The sequence below is a fragment of the Mustela nivalis genome (assembly GCF_964662115.1).
Source record: "Mustela nivalis genome assembly, chromosome: 12".
NCBI lineage: Eukaryota > Metazoa > Chordata > Mammalia > Carnivora > Mustelidae > Mustela > Mustela nivalis.
Genome location: NC_139031.1, coordinates 23,470,744 through 23,490,986, shown reverse-complemented (window position 1 = coordinate 23,490,986; position 20,243 = coordinate 23,470,744). Strand labels below are relative to the sequence as shown.

The window sequence follows — 20,243 nt, the reverse complement described above, 5'->3', positions numbered from 1 at the left end:
CAAGAACACAGAAAAAAGGTGGGGGGGGGACCTGAGTGGACATGAGAAACCTCAACTTCACAAAGGTAGGCAGAAGGAGTGTAACAATGATCAGTGAAGGAGGAGAAAGACCAGGAGAGAACAGTGTCTTGGATAGGAGAGAACATTTAAAGAAGCAGACAGTGGTCAAGGTGAAGACAGAAAAGTGTCCTCTTGGACAGGGTAATATGAAAGTGACTGGTGACCTTAACAAGGACACTTTCCCTGCTGGTGGTGGTCTGGGGAGCCACATTATGGACTGAAAAGTAAATGGAAGATTAGAAAATAAAGACAATATATAACTCCCTAGAGAAGTTTAGTTAGTTACAAAGGAGAGCTGAGAAATGGCTAACAGATGCGGGGGTGGGGGGCACTGGAACATGTTTGCAGCTGATGAGAATGGTCCATTCAAGACAGAGCTTGATGATGCAGAAGAGAGAAAAGGGGAAATCTAAAAAGAAATGACCTCAGGAAGGCGACAGGAGACAGTGTCCAGAGCACAAGAGGAGAAGCTAGCCTTCGAAACTTCCTCCTAGTCACCCAAAGGAAGGACATGCTTACCAAGGTAGCTGGGTTGGGGGCGGGGCACGGGGCTCTGACAGTGGGAAGTTGAAGGAGTTTTTATGTAATATATTCTATTTTCCAAGGGAAATTTAAAGTAAACAGCCAGGAGGGGATCAGAAAAATATGAGGAGAGATGAAAAGATTTATCAGTTTTTAGTGGGAAACTGAGACTCCCTAGGAACAATAGCACCAATTTGAGGTTGGAAATAATAAGTTGGAAGTGAAACTAATTGACTGTACTGTGTGATTTTCTTGATCAAAATGTTCAGTTGTCCCAATCAAGCCCATGGAAGGCAAATGCTAAAGTTGATCCAGAGTTGGGATTTTACCAGACAAGTGGAAGAAACTGAGGTTCAAGACTGCTGAGAGCACTGTGTTTCATGGAGGATGATTAGAATGAGGGACTGTGGCATCTAGGCTAGACAAGGAAGGAAGTGAATCTAAAACAGGGGCTGACAGTGGGGAAAACGAGGTCAGCGGACTAGAAGTCAGTCAACAAGGGACCCAGAAGGATAGGAAGACGGTGACTGGAGTGGAATGTCTGCCAAGGTGTTAGCTCGGGTCCATCGAGAAGCAGACACCAAGGCAGGGTTCGACTTGCAAGTTTTACTGAAGGAACATCCGTGAAGGAAAAAGGTAAGAAAACAGGGGCAGGGAGGGGAGGTCTTCACGCCACAACGCAAGTGTGACACTGTGCAAGGGCAGGGCGCTGGAGCGAGAAGAGCCTCAGACTGCATGCAGCACAGTTCGCAGAGAATGTCAGCCAGGCTGCGGAGGAGTCCCCAGGACAGTTGCTCGTTAGAGGAGCCCGGCATGTCCAGCGAACAGGCCATCACTGACACCCACACTGCCCTCAGTGAGGGGCTGGGAGCACCCCAGGAGAAGCATGGCGTCAGTGCAAAACTGAGCGGATCCCCTGGGGCGGCGGGTCTAGAACTACGAGGGCAAGGACCGATCCCAAGGAAAGAATATGGTCACTGGAGATGAAGTTACAAGGAGGGGACTGGATGTGGGAGCTCAAGTTCAAGCACAGTTCTGCATTACACACTCCAGATCGTGTCGATGACCCCGGAGTCACTGGGGATTTGTACACTAATTAAAACAATCGTCTGGCAGACGGGGAGCGGGGCGGTTGGGGAGGTAACCAGCTTGCTGAGGAGGAGGATTTGAGGTGAAGACTACTGAGGCGGTAGCTAGTGTTCGAAGAACTTGGGAAAGAAACTGCCCAGGAAGTCGATAAATTACCAGGAGGGAAAGAGGATGCTACCGCCCAGTGGTAAGAGTCTCAACAAAGCCGGGGTGTTGGCAGGCAGGACGAGGAAGTCATGCTCCGAGAGCAGCATCGGCTAGGCAGGAGGCCATCCTCCCGACCCGCCGGCCCTAAGGCACGCGGTCCTCCCGAGGGGCTGCGCGGGCCAGCGTCCTGCGGTGAACGAGGCTCGATGACAGCGCGGGGTGGGGGCCGGTAGGGAGGCGAGCGGACAGCTGAGCCCCCGGGGAGTTCGCGAGGCTGTCGGAGGGGACTTCCCGGACCCGGAGGCGCTGGAGGGCGGGCGGGGAGGAAGGCGGGCCGCGGCCGGGCGCCTGAGGTACTCCGGCTGTGCGCAGCGCTGGCGTAGTCCCGCCGGTGGCCGGGCGGCGGCGCTCGCGGCGGCGCTCAGGGCGGCGCCGGCTTCCCGAGGCCGCGGGCGGCGTGCTGGCGCTCCCGGGCGGCGCCGCCGCGGAGCTTGGCGCGGCAGCTGGCGGCGGCCTGGCGCGTGGTGACGGCGCCCGCCGGCGGGCAGCGGCTCCCCGGGGCGGCCGGGCGCAGGGCGGCGGCGCTGCGGGGCGACGGCTTCCCGAGGCTTCGGCCCGCACGGGCAGCAGCGGTCCCCATGGAGAAAGACAAAGACACGCCGGTTAGAAACGGGACTCACGCGCCGGCCCCTCCCAGCTACTCCGGGAGCCGCGAACCCAGACTCCGCGCGGCGCCGCTTCCGCCCAACAGGTTGTCCCACCGTCACAGGAGAGAAACCTGTGTGGATGAGGGGACGCCTGCACCCAGCGGAAGGCTCATCCAGGTTTTAGCAATGTAAGGAAATGTATCAGAACCCTTCCTTTTTTTTATACTTTGACCCGCACCTCTAGTTTTAGAATTTTCCCGTAAGGAATTATTATGAATACATACAAAATTTCCATACAGGGTGTTCAGTGCAGTATCTATAACAGAAGAAAACAGCAAAAACAAAAAGCAACGAAAATTTTTAAAAATTCAAGAAAAACTGGACATGTCCTATATCCAACAGTAAGATGTCGGTTTGATTACGGTCTTTTTCTTATAATGGATATTAGCCTATTAAAATAATGCTGGGAAATAATACCTAATCATATGAGAAAGTATGTATACTAGATGGAATGTAAAAAATCCGTTTTCATCCCCATTTGTACTGTGTGTGTAGAGGTGTATACGTATGTGTGTACGTACACACACACACACCACCACAGATGTGTAAAACACTCCAAAATGTGACATGGTCATCTCCAGGTGATGAGGCCTCAGGTAATCTTGAGATATTTCCCAAATTGTATATAATAAGCACATTTTATTTTTATAAAAAAATACAAGTTAATTCAATAAAATTTTACTCCATTCTTATGTACCCATTCTAACTTTCTCCCAATTCAAATTTATGAAAATAATCATCTTATTTAGCAAACTGGTGGGCATCAGACCTTATTTTACTCTAGTAATCATTTCTGCTTCAGACAAAAGTTGGGGGGAGGATTTCTGGACTTTTAACAAACCTAATTTGATTTATAATTGCCACAGGAAAAATTATATTTTTGGAACAAATGTTTTTTATAATACCAGTGTTTTAACAATGTATTCAACAATTTTCTCTTTAACTTAAAAGAACTTAGGGGGAGCAAAACTAAAATGTTACAATGAACTGGAGTCTAAACATCTTTGTCTTCCAAGAGAACACATTTAAATTTTTAGCAGTTATTAATACTTAGGAAGTCTGTTTTGCCAAACCTTGTCCCAGGAAAATGCTTAAAGATCACAGAAAATTATACTGATATAATGTAGGGGTAGGATTCCAGGGCATTGTTGTTAAATTGATAGAAAATACATTATAAGTTCTAAAGATATTTTAAGCCAAAATGACCTCAGAGTTGTCAGGTTGATTTTACTTAATGATGAAAAAAATCCAAATTTAGATGTTCATTAGAATATTGCTTAAATATATGATGACCTAATCATCCACACCTTCCTACAAGTTTCCTTCTTTCTGAAGGGACTGGACAAAAATTATCATGTCTAGAGGCACACCTCTAGTAAATGTTTATCAGAAATAAAACTTACACAGAACAAATCCAAAGAGGCCAAATGTTTCTGTTAACTAACCACTCCTGAACAAAAAGGTTGTTTGAACTTTTTATAAAGCATTCTCTCTTCAAAAACCTTATTTTCCACCAAGTGAGTTTAAACAGGATTAAATACAGATAAACAGAAGAACATTTATTTTGGGTGTTGTAGTCCAACTTTCATTAACTGTAGAGTGATTCAATTTGACATTTTTGAGAATCTATTTTCTCAGGCACTGTGCTTACACACTAAGACCGGAGAAGGTAACAGGGGGTTGTTCCTACCTTTAAGAAGCTCTATCTAGAAAATTACCTTCAGATTATTAGGATAACTCAGAGCCTGGAGCTAATCTGAATCCCTAAATCACCCCTCAGTCCTGCTGAAACTTTCTTTCTCGCATTCTTTACATGAGCTTTCTAATTTCCTGTCATTCCTTTGCTCATCCATAGCATCCTATTGTCTCCACACTAGCTAAATTATTAGTTCTTAACCTTTCAGGGGAGTCAAAGACCAGTCTGAGATTCCGACTAAAGATACAGACTTCTTTTCCAGAAACATGCACCCAAATGCATACACCCTATACTTTATTTCATTGCACTGGAAACTGATTTCCTGAACATAAGCAATATACAAAAACCAATATTTATAAATGACTATGCCTCCCTCACATTGTTACTTTTCATAAAAGAAAAATGGTGGCTTCCTGAAGAAAATTACTTGAAAAAATTCTAACTGCTCAGTAGTAAATCTGAGTGAGTTTTGGCTTGTTGAGATGAAATTACAATACGGCCTTTGACATAGCAACACATACATCTTCTTCAATGATCAGCTGCAACTTTTTCTCCATGATAACAAGTAATGAAATCTTTGACTCACAAAGCTATACTATGCAGAACCAAAGCAGAATTCCACAGAATGCTTTGTCAGATTGAGGTAGCCTCTGTACTGGGACACTAAACTCCTCCAAGACTTTCAAGCTAGAGTCAAGTGACACTATTTCCTCTGCTTTCATATTCAATTAAGGCCTCTTGAAAGGCAGCAGAAAGCAGACTTTCTAGTAGAGAAAAACAACATATTCTGTTCCTCTTTCTTAGTAATACCTCTTGGAAAGGCGGTGACAGCAGCTGATATGGAGTGTAGCGAGACACAGTAACGTATGGCTGTCCTTCCCTCATCAAAGCAGAAAGGCATTAAGTGTACCTGACATGACAGGTGCACATCCACCCTCAAAGTGATATCACTTTTTTTTCTTCCACTTGAATATTAGAGAGATACAGAGAGAATTGTTTTGAAAATGTTGACAACCTTTCCAATTTCCAAAAAGTGTTTTAAAATGGAATTCTTTGATGACATCAGGAAGCACATGAAAACATGAAGCTTGATGCACTCAGAGGCATCAATAGTTTCATCCAGTTCCATGCTGAACGACCACGTTTTTCTAATTCTGAAGTAAGTGGTATTTGACAGGAAGCACTGCCTCAATTCTCTTTCATGGACCCTATTTTAAGAAATTTTGCACCAAACTACTTGGCTCTCCACTCCCCTAACATACACTGCTATTTCTCACCTCTATGCTTTTATTCTTGGTATTTCACCCATCAAAAAATGTTTTCTCCCTCCCTCCTTTCATCTATTCTAGCACTGCCCATCCCTCAAGACTCAGACCAAAGCCAATCCTGACAAGCTTTCCCTGAATATCTGTCTGAAATGATCTCTCCCATTTTCTGAACTCCCACAACAGTGGTTCTGAGACCACCAGCTTCAAAAGTTCACCATAATCCGTATTTTTACAAATACCAGAAAGAGCTGTGGCAATGTCCCCACTGTTTCCCTAAATCAATTTTGCCACTCTTAAAAGAATAACTGATCCCTGGATGGATGAAGAGCAGAAGGCTGACAATGCTCATTGTTGCTGAAGTAATCAACTATTTTTCCTTTCTATACTCTTTTACATACAAAAAGTGTTGCCAACTGTGTACTTGTCATACCTGCAATTTCATTGTTGACTGGTGGTGATCATTCACCACCATCATACCTCCTGGGGTTTTCAATTATTGCCTCCCTGTAATTCTAAGAATCCTGATGCTGCTATTATTTTCAAAATAACTTTACATGCTATGAGAAAGACTTAGGCAGAGCTTGAAATGAAAGTAAGCGTGATTAGATGGCAAGGGCTATACCTGACATCATCTGTTCAAAAAAGATCTAAAATTCTATCTATTCTAGAGCTGAGCAGTAACTTGAAGATGATCTCTTTCAACAGATTCACATTGCAGATGGGAAACTCGAGGGAATGAGGTATTTTGGAGCAAAAAACTGAAATTTGAAAAGAATCAAAATCTCAAAAACAAAATGGTAACAAAATCATTTGGAGCCAAAAATGATTGTCATTAATTAGATCATGGATTCAATATTAAGGATAAATGAAATTAAGGAGTTAAAAGAATTAGAGAATAAAGAATGAAAATAACTCAAAATGTAAAAGATGAAATAGATCACTCATCTAAAGAAATGGCTCAAAAGACTGTCTTTGACAATACAAGCATCAAGGTGACCTGAACTCAACACTATTTATACTTACCAATATTAGTTATCATTTAATTACTGTATGCCAGGCACCGAGCTATTTTACAGATATACCATTTTATTAAACTCTAATGGGAAAAAATGTGCTAAAGGAGATCATCTATAGTAACTATGTAAGAAAAAAAATCAAGAAATCAAAAGCTGGCCATCTGTCTGCAGCCTGGTCTAGTAAAAAGGATGCTCTGAGAAGTGAAGAACATCTGGTGTGAGTGGCAAATATATTCCTTGGGAAAGACGAATGCATTATACTACCAGAACTTGCTAATTTTGGTCACTGAGAGCTGATTCAATGCTCATCAAGCAATCTTCTGATTATAATTTAGTAGACTGTAGATTTGCCTATTTGGAGAACATACACTGAGCCCTAAAAATGAGAAGCCAGTATGCCTGATAGCCCTCACTGAAAATTTTAAAACTAGCATTGTGGAATTTGCACACCGTATCTAGGAGGTTGGTTAGAGTGACCCAGTTCTCTAGCACCCAGTCACCTTGCTAGATCAACCCGTAATTAAGGCCAGCCTTGGAAAGTAATGGCCACGTCAAAGTTACCTGTGAAGACTGGTAGGGAAGCTAGCCTGCCCTCCTTGTCTTGTTCCCCATTTGCAAACTACAATGCCAAGTGCCATGTGATTTCAAACACACATATACACATCCAAATGCAATCAACACACACACAGACACACACACATACACATACACCAGAACCAATTAGGAATGAAAATTATGGGAAAAGGAGGAAGAAAATACAGCATTTCTCCAGGCTCCAGGGTACCAACTTGTGAATTTACAGCTTAGTTTTTACAGCAGAGAAGGCTCAAGATTGGTCTTTTTTAATGACACCAAAAAGTGTTTGTTTCACTTGTTAAATTAGTCATTTAAGCAAAAACAAAAAACATTTCAAGTGGAGGTAGAATTGGAACATATAAACTTACACCATAGAATAAATACCAAAATATTTTCTGTGTCTCACATAATACATGGTTACTTAAGAGTTTGTTTTCGTTTGGGGTGCTCTGTTTGTCAGCTTTTGTTTTCTGAGAACATCTCCAAAGGAGAGAGACCTATAAATACAGGTTCTAACCTGACTTCTCACAGTTTTTGACAAGACTAGTTCTCTTACATCAAGAATTCCAAAGTTAGAATGCAGTAAGAACCAGGAGAACCCTGTATTCAGGGTTGAGGACAACACATGTAAAAGCAGCACTAATGCTATAAGCCTCAAAGATATGATCTTATTTGTTCTACTACTGAATTTTAACTATTGTGAAAGTATTATAAAAATATACTTTTAGTATGATTAACTTTTTTCCAACCAGTAATGGACTTAATACTACTTTCAAACAGAATTACTCAGTAAATAGTGCATTGAGAAGTATTGCCATCTTAGGGAGAACGCAGGATTACTGTCCATCTAAACTAAAATCCAAATATAAATACTTAGCCTCCATAAATCCTATCATGGACATTTGGCATGGGACTTTTTTTTTTTTAATGGATTTGCCTTTTGTGATATAGTTTGGTCCAAAAGATCTAAAACTGTGTCCTTAGGCCCCATTAATGTCTGAAAAATAAAGCCATAATTGCATTGAAATATATCTATATCTATATCTATATAGATATATATGCCAAAATAAAATGACCAAAATTAAGGATACATTTTTATGCAGATGATCATGAGGCATATTAAGATGATTAAAACACATAGTTACAATCTGGTTTGAGAAACAAATGAAAAATTGTGTCTGTTATTTGCATATGAGGTTGGAGATTTAAAAATTTAGAAAATAGGGGAGCCTGGCTATATCAGTCAGTAGAGTTTGTGACTCTGATCTCAGGGTTGTGAGTTCAAGCCCCATGTTGTATATACAGATGACTTAAAAATAAAAATCTTAAAAAAATAGGTATTAAAAATTTAGAAAATAAAGATTTGGGTTTGATATTTATAACATCATTGCTTTTCCCTGGCACTGAGAAATTAAACATTTTTGTACATTCCAAACAGATTTTACACAAGTCTAAAGGCAAATCATTTTCCTGAAAACTCTGCCTGTCATTTATTTCTCAAATGGGAAAGTAAATATCCTAATCAGATATTTTAGGTTACTAGCAATAACTATTATATATATTTCACTTACTTATTTTTTAACCTTCAACTTTATTATAAAATAAACCAATGACCATGATCTCTTTCTGAAAGCAATGTGACATAGTACATTATGGTCACATAAGGAATGCAATATATACTAGAGACAACAAATAATTTAACACTTTGTCCATTCACATGAATAAAAAACTGGCTGTTTAAATGACAATGTAGTAAAATGGAAGTTCATGGACCAAAGAATAAGCATATCTGGGTTCCACAAAACTCAGACATATGCCATGTGGAAAAAAAAAGTGGGGAAGAAGAAAGGTACAGAAGAGTGTATACAAACATGCTACCATTTGTATCAAGGGGAATGTATACATTTCTATGTTTATCTACACATAGAATAGCTCTTGAAAACCCAAGAAACTAGTAATTTGACTCTGGGGTAGAAAATGAGGGAAGAGAAAGATGGGATAGGAAGAAAACTTACCTTTCACAGAACACCTCATTGTACTGTTTTATTTTTTTACATGTATGTCTTATTACCTTCTAAAATAATCTTTAAGAGATAGCTGGCCTCCATTCCTGACTTCTTCATTTACTACATGTGTGACCTGGTGCAATCACTTACCTCAACTTTCTCCAGTTTAAAATGAGGTTCTACTAAATCTCTAGAATCCCCATCTGTAATTCAATAGAATTATGGCTCAAAAGATGGTATATACAAAATGCCAGGTGGTTAAAAAAAAAAAAATAGTTTAAGACCTTACTTTGCAGTTACTTATATAATGCAATATTATAATTATTTACACTTCTTTGTGTTCTGTTCCCATTAAGCTATAAGGGGGGCGGGGGGGAGAAGTACCACAGCAAGCAAATGAGTCTGGAAATAAAATTCGTGTTTGGCAATTCAACAGTATTTCTCTCCTTTGTTTCCGGTTAGTCCTCTTTTTTTATATATCTAAACTATTGCTTCCAAGATACAGAATTCCAGAATATATTTTGATAAATGAATACCTATTAAAAATAACTGTAAAAAAGTATGGTTTTTGTGGCAGAGTTTAAAAAATGGATCCTGAGATAGGAAAAAAGGTGGAAAAATCACCCCCCAGTCCCATAAAATTCGCCCCAGGATCTCCTAAAATCATTCATAATCTCCACTAACACAAGATACTAACAGAACCAGAGTAGCCAAGTCAAGAGCAATAGGTGGTTTAGGCCAAAGGAAGACAGGAAGAGGACCCTGAAAAGAAAGAAACCCAAACTGACATCTAGAGAACAGAGAATAGGAATACACCCGACGATTCATTTATTCATGATGCTGAGGAGAAAGACTGTCAGGCCCCAAAGCATTGAGAGTCTAATCACCGGGACACTCTAGTTAAATAATAATGCAATAACAACACAAAGGATGAGTGTGAAAAATTAGTGGTAAGGTAAATATTGTGAGTTCATCAAGGAAGAGGTCACCATGGGTTGGAGCTATCAAGAACACAGTCATAAAAGAACTAGGATTTTGAAATCTGTAAGATAAGCAAAATTATGGTGGTAGCATGGACAAACAGTCAGCAAGGGAAGTCAGTGTTGGTAGAATGATGCCTTTAGTTTTAGTCATAGTTTGATTTTAAATAGCAACTTTGCAAAACCTGTTAGAAATTAATTTCAAATACTGGGTTGCCAAATTTCCTTCACAGACTACTACACGGGAGAGATGCCATGCTAGTATTACACCAAAAGTGACTGAACAGGTTCCAGTACAAGAACAATATGCATCTAGATGTAACTTTAAATAGGGTAGGGCTCTGAGGTATGAGAAAATCATACTTCTACAGGATGTTTGGCAAACATCTTCCAGTATTTTCTTGCAAGTACCTAGCATCATTTCCCATTACAACCTTCACACCCAGGAGTCAGCTCCACCCAAGATACACAAAACCAGGAAATCAAGAGGTGCCAGTTTTACTTTTCCATTGATTAAGTCAGTAAACTCGGTCTAGTTGATGTAATAGAGTTCTGTGGATTTTACTACATGAAAAAGAATGTCAAAACAAAACAAAAACCACCCTCTATCACTCAGTGATCTAGTAAAGCTAAAAGAATATCTAACTACTTATTAAATTTTGGCATAATACATACTATAAATTCAAGGTACTCATTATCTCTTGGATAAAAAAATCTGTGTTATTGAAATATGATAAATCTTGTAAGAAATTTCTAAACAAAATTTCTAAAATGTTGGCACAGGGCATTAAAGAATATCAACAAATATAAAGAAGGTTATTAAACAAATGAAGTCCTCAATGCAGAAAATATATATTCTAAAATTCTGTTCAACTCTTCATTTCTGTTACAATCCTACACATGCCTAAATACACAAATTACCTTTATTCAATAATCACTTAGTGATTTACTGAGGTGAGAATGGGTATATAGAAGCTTGCCAGGAAAAAAAAAATCAATGTTTAAAGACAAATTTTTTTAGAAGAGAAGATCTGAAATAAGTATTAGTTAAAAGTTTATGATTTAAAATAATTCTATGCTACAGCAATGTGCCTTGTCTTATTTTGACACGGATATTAGGTTTATGCTAAAGTCTATTATTAAAGTTCCAATAACAAGAAAAAGAAATTGTTTTCAAAGCATTAGAACAGAAAACTTTAAAGGTTTCTTTTCTCATTTAACTATAGATTATAAGACTATAATATAGGTGTCCTCTTCTCATTCAAGTCTGTCAGCATTTCTGTTACTGACTTCAGTTTTTAAGGGTCATAACTCATCCATAAAATTTACTCTATTAAAACTTGACAAAGATAGTCTCCCAGGAATTCTTCCCTTTAAAGGCAGATTTTATAAGTTAATCAAAAGCTGGATAGCTCTAATGGTATACAGACCTATGTTCTCAGTATTAAGTCACTTATTTCAATCCCAAGCAGGGCTGACTTCTTAAAACTCATTTTGCATACCGTACTCCTCAGTATCCATTCTCCTGGGCAGGGTAAACAGGCTGCTTCATGTCAGTTCTGAGGGCACAAAAATCTCCACCTGTGGAGAGCTCTACTGGCAATCTAAATGGCAAGGTCTAAAGTTTCATCGTTAGGTTCTCCCTTCAGAAAGAAAATGAAAAGAAATTGGGAGAAACCAGTGAGGGCCACAGGAACATATATAACAATGCAGGACCTAGTTTTTAACTGTTATCTTAAATATTCACCCATGCAGAAAGTGCAGCTTAGCAAAGTAAAATTAATATACTTCAATCATCTGGTCAGTGTTTAATAGCACATTTTTCCCCTTAGAATCTGGGTATGGATACTAAATTAAGCCTATCCTAAGGATTATGTCAGACTCTATTGGTTTGGTGAGATGGCTTCCTCCTAGTTTTCAGAAATAGTTTCTGCCTTGATCAGAAGCACAGGAACTAGGGACACCTGGGTGGCAGTCAGTTAAGCATCTGACTCTTGATTTTGGCTTAGATTATAAGATCAGGGTTGTAAGACTGAGCCCCGCATTAGGTTGTGCAGAGCGTGGAGCCTGCTCAAGATTCTCTCTCTCCTTCTGCCCCTCCCTGTGACCCTTTTCTCTCTCCCCATCTATTTAAAAAAAAAAAAAAAAAAGGCAGGCAGGCGGGCAGGCTAAATCACAAACAAATCCTGGACATGTCCAAGGTATAGGACTCAACAAACAGATCTTATTCTGTCTAAGAACACTAGTGGTTTTATTTTTTAAAATAAGGTATTTCCTTTCTAAAGTTAATCTTTTAAAACAGGTCTTAAAATTTTTGTAAAGCCTTCTAAATAAAACACAAGTTAGTTCACATTGCCTAACAGTATTAGAATTTAATTATCCAGCACTTCTTAGGGTAGTATAAAATATATGTTACATTACAGACTGTACACATGGCAGCAGTAAGTAGTAATGGGTGGGGCAGATGGAGAATCAGTGCTAGCCAAACATCATTTCCCAAAAGCAAAACTGAAATAGAAAGGCATCGGCCCAAATTACACTATAAACCAGAAGAATGTGAGTAGTATGACATGCTGACTCTATTTATTCTTCTTCGTAACCTCTTCAAAACCTAAGGCTGAAAATACATACACACTAATGACTCATAAATCTCAAGCCCCTGGATAAGCTCTCTCTTGACCTCTAGTCTATATCTCCCGGTCCTACTAAGCATCTCCAATGAGATGTTCCAACAGCACCTCAACCTCAGCACATCTAAACTTTAATTCAACATTTCCCCCCAGAAAAGTATTCCTCCTCTTGCATTCCCTACCTTGAGGAATGGTCTAACCCACCTGCTCAACTAAAATTCCCAAACCTAGCAATCATATTCAATTCCTTATCATCTCCACAGGCTGGAAAATTCCACTTTCAAAGTAATTATAGTTAGTATCCATATCTGTCTCCACAATTACATTGCCTTACCTAAATGTAGGCCCTTATCACTTCCTACTTAGATTTCTGAAACTGGCTTCTATTTGATTTCCCCACCACAAATCTTACTCTCCACCTCAATTCAATCTCCTCAATGCTATCATATATCTCTGCTTCAAATTCTTCAACAGCTACCCCTAATCTTCAAAATATGATTCGAACTACTTAGTTGGTACATAAGATCTCTCTTGATTTGGCCATCACTTTATCTCACATTCCTTCCCTCGATCTACATGTGGTCTCGTGTATCTGTACCCACCTGGAAGTTTTTTCTACCCAATTCTTTCAAAACTCAATTCAAGAATGAATTTAGGAATTATGAAAAGCTTTCCCCTACCCTTCAGTGTGCTTTGATATTCCATTTGTGTGTATCCTTGTAATACATTCTTCTTCTATGATACGTGAGAGAAGGAACTATCTCTTATCTCTGTAACCATAGCACTTAACTCAGTATCTCACACAGGCAGGAGCTCGATATGTCTACTGAATAGATGAAGCTAGTCAACCTAAAAACAGTGAAATCTGAAGAATATGCATCAAATTCTTTGATTTTTGATACCTGAGCAAGTTTCACCGAGGCAAAAAACTTTAATTTTCTTATTATTACTGATCTATCCCTAGATATTTTTTAAAGGATTTTATTTATTTATTTGGCAGAGAGAGAGAGATCACAAGTAGGCAGAGAGACAGGCCAAGAAAATGGAAGGGAAACAGACTCCCTGCCTAGCAGAGAGCGCAATGCAGGGCTCGATCCCAGGACCCTGGGATCATGACCTGAGCCGAAGACAGAGGCTTTAACCCACTGAGCAACCCAGACGCCCCTATCCATAGATATTTTTAAACTATTTTAGCTTCTATTCAACAGCAGTTTGTTAAATTGAAATCTTCAATCTTTATTTAATTTTTTTTTAAGATTTTATTTATTTATTTGACAGAGAGAAATCACAAGTAGTTGGAGAGGCAGGCAGAGAGAGAGAGAGACGGAAGCAGGCTCCCTGCTGAGCAGAGAGCCCGATGCGGGACTCGATCCCAGGACCCTGAGATCATGACCTGAGCCGAAGGCAGCGGCTTAACCCACTGAGCCACCCAGGCGCCCCGAAATCTTCAATCTTTAAAAGGCAAATAAATACCTCATTTCAAATACAACTAGTCCTATAAGTAATAAACACTTTAATTAATATGTGGTGTTAAGGCTTGCATCACTCAAGAAGCTAAAAAGGAATCTGGGTTAACTTGACCTAGCAAATAACCAGTTTGCCTGTATGTCTGGGGCACCACCTATCATCAATAATAGGTAAAAAAAGAAATCTAGCAGCCACCATCCAGTAGCACCCAAACCAACAGCAGTCACATCAGCATTAGTGTGAGTATGGGATAATGTAATTGTTGACTCCCATCCTCATGGAAATAAATGCAAAAGACAGAAGGGAGAAGCCCATTACTATTACAGAAAAGCCAGAACTACAGACCAAGGTCGTGTGAACGTACAGAGAGTCTAGGACCTGTAACTTTTCTGCTTTTGCTATCTCCTATTTACCTATACTGATAAGCTACCATCCAACTACTCATTCAACACATATTTTCAAAGCATTACTATGTCCCAAGCACTGTGCTAGGCACAGGGTCTACATAATCTCCTAGTCTCTTACATAAATCTCTCCAGCAGGAAGATAGACATTAAACAAATCAATGCACAAACATAAACATAATTACAAACTGTATTAGATGACAAGAAGGAAAGGAATATGAAACAGAACTACAAGGAAGACATACTTTAGGTTGTCTTTATTCAGAAGTGACAATTAAGCCAAGACCTGAGAACAAATCAGTCAAGTGACAGACAGTAACAGCAGATCTGTGTTTTAGGAAGATAGTTCTGACAACAGCTTGGAAGACAGATTAGAGAGGAGGTCAGTTACAAGACTAATGCAATAGTGTAGGTACAAGATAAGAGTCCCAATTAAACTACTAAATATGGAGATGGCAAGAAAGAGCCAAATGTAAAAAACACATTCAAAGGCAGGATGGACAGGCACTGATCACTGACTAGGTGAAGAATATGAGAAGGAAAAAAAAAAAGTCAAGGCATTTCCTAGGATTCTTAATTAGTCTAGGCAACTGGGTGGGTATGAGTATAAATAACTGAGACCAGGGAACACATAAAGAAGGTACAAGTTCAAAGTAAAGATAATAAGTTTAGTTTACTGAGTTTTTGTTGCATTTAAGGTGCTGGAGAAACATCCATAGAGAGATGTTGGACTTGCAACTTTGAAAACAAATGGGATTATAATCAGAATAGCCAGGCTGGAAAACAGGTCTGGGGTCATCTTCACGGAAGTGATAACTGATGCAACGGAAGTGAAGGAATCACTGAGGCAGTGTAAAAAAAAAAGAAAAAAAGACTAAGGAAACTTCGATTCCTATTTAAAGGCCTAGTAGCAAAGGCCAGTGGCAAGAGAAAAAGGATGAGAGTTCACAGGAGCGTCAGTTCAATAAATATTTATCAACATCCACCATGATCTAGGTCCTATGACGGATGCCAGGGTCATAAGGAAAGATAGAAGCCCTACCCTTAAGATGCTTATAGCCTAAAGTAAAGCCACAAATAGATCATTTCAATTTAGTTATTCATGGGGCACTACAGAAACATACAAGGGGGAAACCTAGCCAAACCAAGAAGTCAGGAAATACTAAAGGAAATAGTGTCTGACCTAAAGCTTCAAGATTAAGTAAAATCATGCAAAGAAAGTGGGTAAGGGCAAACCAGATGATATCAAGAGAACATTCTAAACTTTTGGAATGCTAAGCAGGATAATGGATATAGAAAAGAACTGGAAGAAGCTGAGAGGCTAAGGTGATTTAAACCGGAAAAAAAAGTTATTCTTGGAAGAAAATAAGATGGGAAAAGTGGAAAAGGGTTTTTTTGGTAGAAACTTTATGGAAAGTTTTGGTGGAAATGTTACAGAAGACACTGGAGGAAGCTGCCAGGTTGTATGAGAATTTGGGAAGAGAGATGGGTAAAATAACTTGTATGAAGTTCACTAGGCTTTATGCTATTGTACCTTTTTATCTCCTTAGAAAATTTCTATAAAATAGTAAACAGATTCATTATTTTCCAAAGAATCTTGGGCCTGACTGGTTCTTTTGGATGCAATACCATGCTGAGATTAGCCCAAGGTGACCCAGTTGCAAGTGACCAAAAAATCTGGGAAAAGTAAATTTGTAAGCATTATTGGCCATGAAGAGGTCAAGCATGATGAAAAGCAAGAAGTCATTAGACTCAGCATTTATGTTGCCATCGATACCCTTCAAGTAAACTTTTTTTTAAAAGATTTTATTTATTTGACAGAGAGAGATCACAAGTAGGCAGAGAGGCAGGCAGAGAAAGAGGAGGAAGCAGGTTCCTCACTGATCAGAGAGCCCAATGTGGGCTCCATCCCAGGACCCTGAGATCACGACCTGAGCCGAAGGCAGAGGCTTTAGCCCACTGAGCCAACCAGGCACCCACCTTCAAGTAAACTTTTATCAGAAATGTAGGGGTGGAAAAAAATTGCCAATGGTTCATAAATGAAGGGTAGAGGCATGACACCAAATTGTTCGTTCATTCAACAAGTATTTATTGAATGCCTACTTATGTAGCAGGAAACATCCTAGGCCCTGAGGAAATCAGTGGTGATCAAGACACAGATCTAAGAGCTTTACAGTCTAAAGGAAAAGGAAGACAAGGAACTGGCCAGTTACAGTGAAATTAGTGTTAACACAGAGCAGTAAGAAAGCACATGGAAGCTTGACAGTGAAAAGGAGGAGGAACAGATGGCAGTAATCAGACTGAATAGTATGGAGGAAAACTTTACTTTCTGGATGAAGGGAACTTGAGCATGTTTGTGAGTTGAAGGGAAGAAGCCTGTGGAAAGGAAGAAGATGGGGAGAAGGAAAGAGAGGAGGGTTGCTGGAAGGTCTTGGGAAAAAAGATTGGTGAGGGTGTAAGTGTTAGGTGTGGAAAAGAACACTTCATTCCGCAAAGAACCAAAGCAGGAAGAGAAGACAAAAAAATAATTTTGATGCGGAAGGGGAACATAAAGAAATGTCCTCTATCTTTTGCCATGATACAGGCTAAGGTAGTTCTTACTAAGGAAGCAAAAACACACTTGGGGCTTTAAGGATAGTGCAAAAGTTTTGAAGTAGGCAATGTGAGAAATAGATAAATGAAATAATTGATCAGTTCCAATTCCAAAGATTACACAAAGGACAGAAGGAGCAATCAAAAATTAGTTGCCTGCTTTTGGTTTGGATCGGGGAGTAGGACAGAAGGAAATGTGAGCTGCACTTCAAAGAATTCAATAGGCATGAATTAAACAAAAGTGAACCTTTAAAGGAATTATCTAGAAAAATCACTAAATGTACACCCATATGGTGTGCAATTGATTATGGATTACTTACAGTGCATACAGTCAATACAGCACTCTCATGAGTTTTCATCTGTCACCATTACTGAGCAGCAATGGCAGAAGCTAAGAGGCTCACACAAAGGGGGAAAACAGAAGCCATCAGTAACAGAAACAAAGAGGAACTCACAGGTAGAGAAACTATATAGATCTGAAGAGGAGGTAAAGGTAAGAGAAGTTTAAAATGAAAGCTATATTGTGGACTAATGATAAACCAGAAGATAACTGATGTCATGTTCCTGCCTCCCCCCTTTCCTTCCTTCAACGTTCTCTTAGCACCTGCTTTATGCCAGGTACACCGTGAGGCACTGTGATACAGAAAGAAGACATAATTCTTGCTTATAAACTCAGAGTATATTCATGTACTCACAGCGAATGCTTACAACAAAAGAATAAAACCGAAAGCTGCTTTGAGTTTTGCTACTGAAACTATACATGCTTCTGTAAGATATTAACCACAAAGCAAAATTATATGAAAAGTTCAACAAATTCTTCAACAATCAGGAAAAGGTACTATCAGAAATGGCAGCAGATTAAAGACCCATAAAATAATACGTTCTAACTTAATAAACTGCTGTGTATCTTGGCTTTATCACAGATGTTACATCTGACTTTTCATTAAACGGTTGGATTGATGCCAACAAAAGGGCAACGAACTGCAAACGGCAAAGCAAGATAACCAGAAACTAAGTGTGAGAAAGTATTTCAGCAGCAAATTGATAACAATTTTAGTGATTACTACAACAGTAATAGTGCACATTTACTGAGCTCTTGAGCCAGGCATATATCACTAAATTTGTATAAATTCCCACAAAAAACCTACTTATAAGGTAGTCTCTAATAAATCATTTTACATACCAGAAAACTAAAGCTTGGAAAGTGTAAATAACTAGTAAATTAAGGAGCCAGACTTGAACTCAGGTTTGCATGCTTCTTAAAAATCCATGCTTTAATCACTGTATGATTCCATTTCCCCAAATGAATGGAGTAGTGTCAGGCACATGACGGACACTCAACAGTATGTATCACTGAAGGAATGAATGAATAGATATAAAGCGGCTATTGCAAAGTAAACCCAAATAAGGAAAATACAAGTAGAAAAGCAGAAGCAATGCATTAAAAATTCAGTCAATCAGGGCACCTGGGTAGCTCAGTGGGTTAAAGTCTCTACCTGCAGCTCAGGTCATGATCCCAGGGTCTTGGGATCGAGCCCTGCATCGGGCTCTCTGCTCAGCGGGGAGCCTGCTTCCCCCTCTCTCTTGGCCTGCTTCTCTGCCTACTTGTGGTCTCTGTCAAATAAATAAATAAAATCTTAAAAAAAAAAAAAAGATTCACTCAATCACCAGCTCAAACTCTACAGCATAATTGGAGGTGTCTGGTAAGCTGCTGCAATTGACAGAATGGCCTAATATGCCGTTACAGGAGATGTAATGGTTCTTTCTGAGTGAAAACTTCAGGCTATGAATCTGCAAAGCCAAAGATGGAAACACCACGAGTCAGTTCAGAAAATCAACTGCAGATGCTGACCAGAAAATTTTCCCATATTTTCCCAGTATGGAAAGGACTGGTGCTGTATGACAGGCTACCTTCAATTTTATCATCTTTCTGGGTTTGGGGTGAGTATTTTTTTTCCCCCAGAGCAAAACAGATTCACACCATGAATCTGATACCTATAAACGCCGACTTTTTTTTCTTACTTGTAGTAAAATTAACATACAGAGTTCTATTAGTTTCAGGTGTATAATAGATTCAATTCTATATATTATGCAGGACTCATCATGGTTAAGTGCACTAACCCTTTATCCTAATTGTATCACCATTAAAATAGAAGAAAATCATGTGTACTGGAAAGATGATTACCATTTTAGGACTATCCAGATCCTTTCTCTAAAAGATTCCTACCCAGATGCCTTTTACTGAGTCCAAGGACATGTTTTATGTCACTGACATGCCACCAAGATCACCAATGACAGGAGCCACAGAGAGCGCATATCCCAAGAGCACCCAATCTGTGAAGAGCGACTTACAGCCAGCAACCTATAGAGGCCTGGCATCAAACATTTGCCCAACAAGAAATGTACCTAACACAACCAATCGGATCTTCTCTTACAGGAGTCTGAACACAAACTATACAAAGGGAAAGCTAGCTGAAAGACAGAAAAGGCAGGCAGCAGAAGTAATGAGGGAGTTACAACCACATTGACAAGATACAAAATGAGGTAATTAGTTTAAAAAATAAAAAGTAAAAGCAGAATCATGTAAAGGACTAATAGCAGTAGAGAAGTAATACTTCTGCTCCTACGAGGACCGCACCCAGTCACTAGAGTTGCACTGATTTTTTTTTTCCAATTTCTATTAAAACCTAGTTGAAAGCTAGATGGTGAAGCCAGTTTGTATGTAATGTCTGGCGACTACAATCTCCCTTATTTCCCACATAAAGCTATCTAATAACCTTCCCATCACTAGCTACAGACCAAGTAAAACTCTGTCTTGCTTGCAACCAAAAAAAAAAAAAAAAAAAAAAGTGGTACAATGTTTTTATATATGAGTGCACATGCACTCACACACCTGCAGTTAGATGACAAGGCAAACTAGGTGGTGGGTAGTAATACAAGCATTATGGGTCTTATTTCCATCTTGTAGCATCTGGAATTTGAAGACACTGTTACTTAACTCTAGTTAGCTGTTTTAAGGGAAAAAGGGGGGTCCTCAAAGAAGCATCTTCAACCCTAAAATTTTATAATTCCTATCATTACAA

The 20,243-nt window shown here is 39.3% G+C and overlaps 1 protein-coding gene across 2 annotated transcripts in view; it reads right to left on the bottom strand.

Moving 5' to 3' along the window:
- Positions 1-2,105: 2,105 nt before the first annotated feature.
- The window catches only part of ZNF800 (zinc finger protein 800), a 46,441-nt gene continuing 28,303 nt past the window's right edge, over positions 2,106-20,243 (bottom strand). The window contains exon 6 of one of the 2 annotated variants that reach the window (XM_082693802.1): positions 2,106-2,426. In XM_082693802.1, the coding sequence (XP_082549928.1) occupies positions 2,240-2,426 (187 nt within the window). In that variant the 3' untranslated portion in view covers positions 2,106-2,239. Of the gene's footprint in view, positions 2,427-11,569; positions 11,711-20,243 lie in introns of those variants that run through there. The other variant, XM_082693803.1, reaches the window with a different exon arrangement.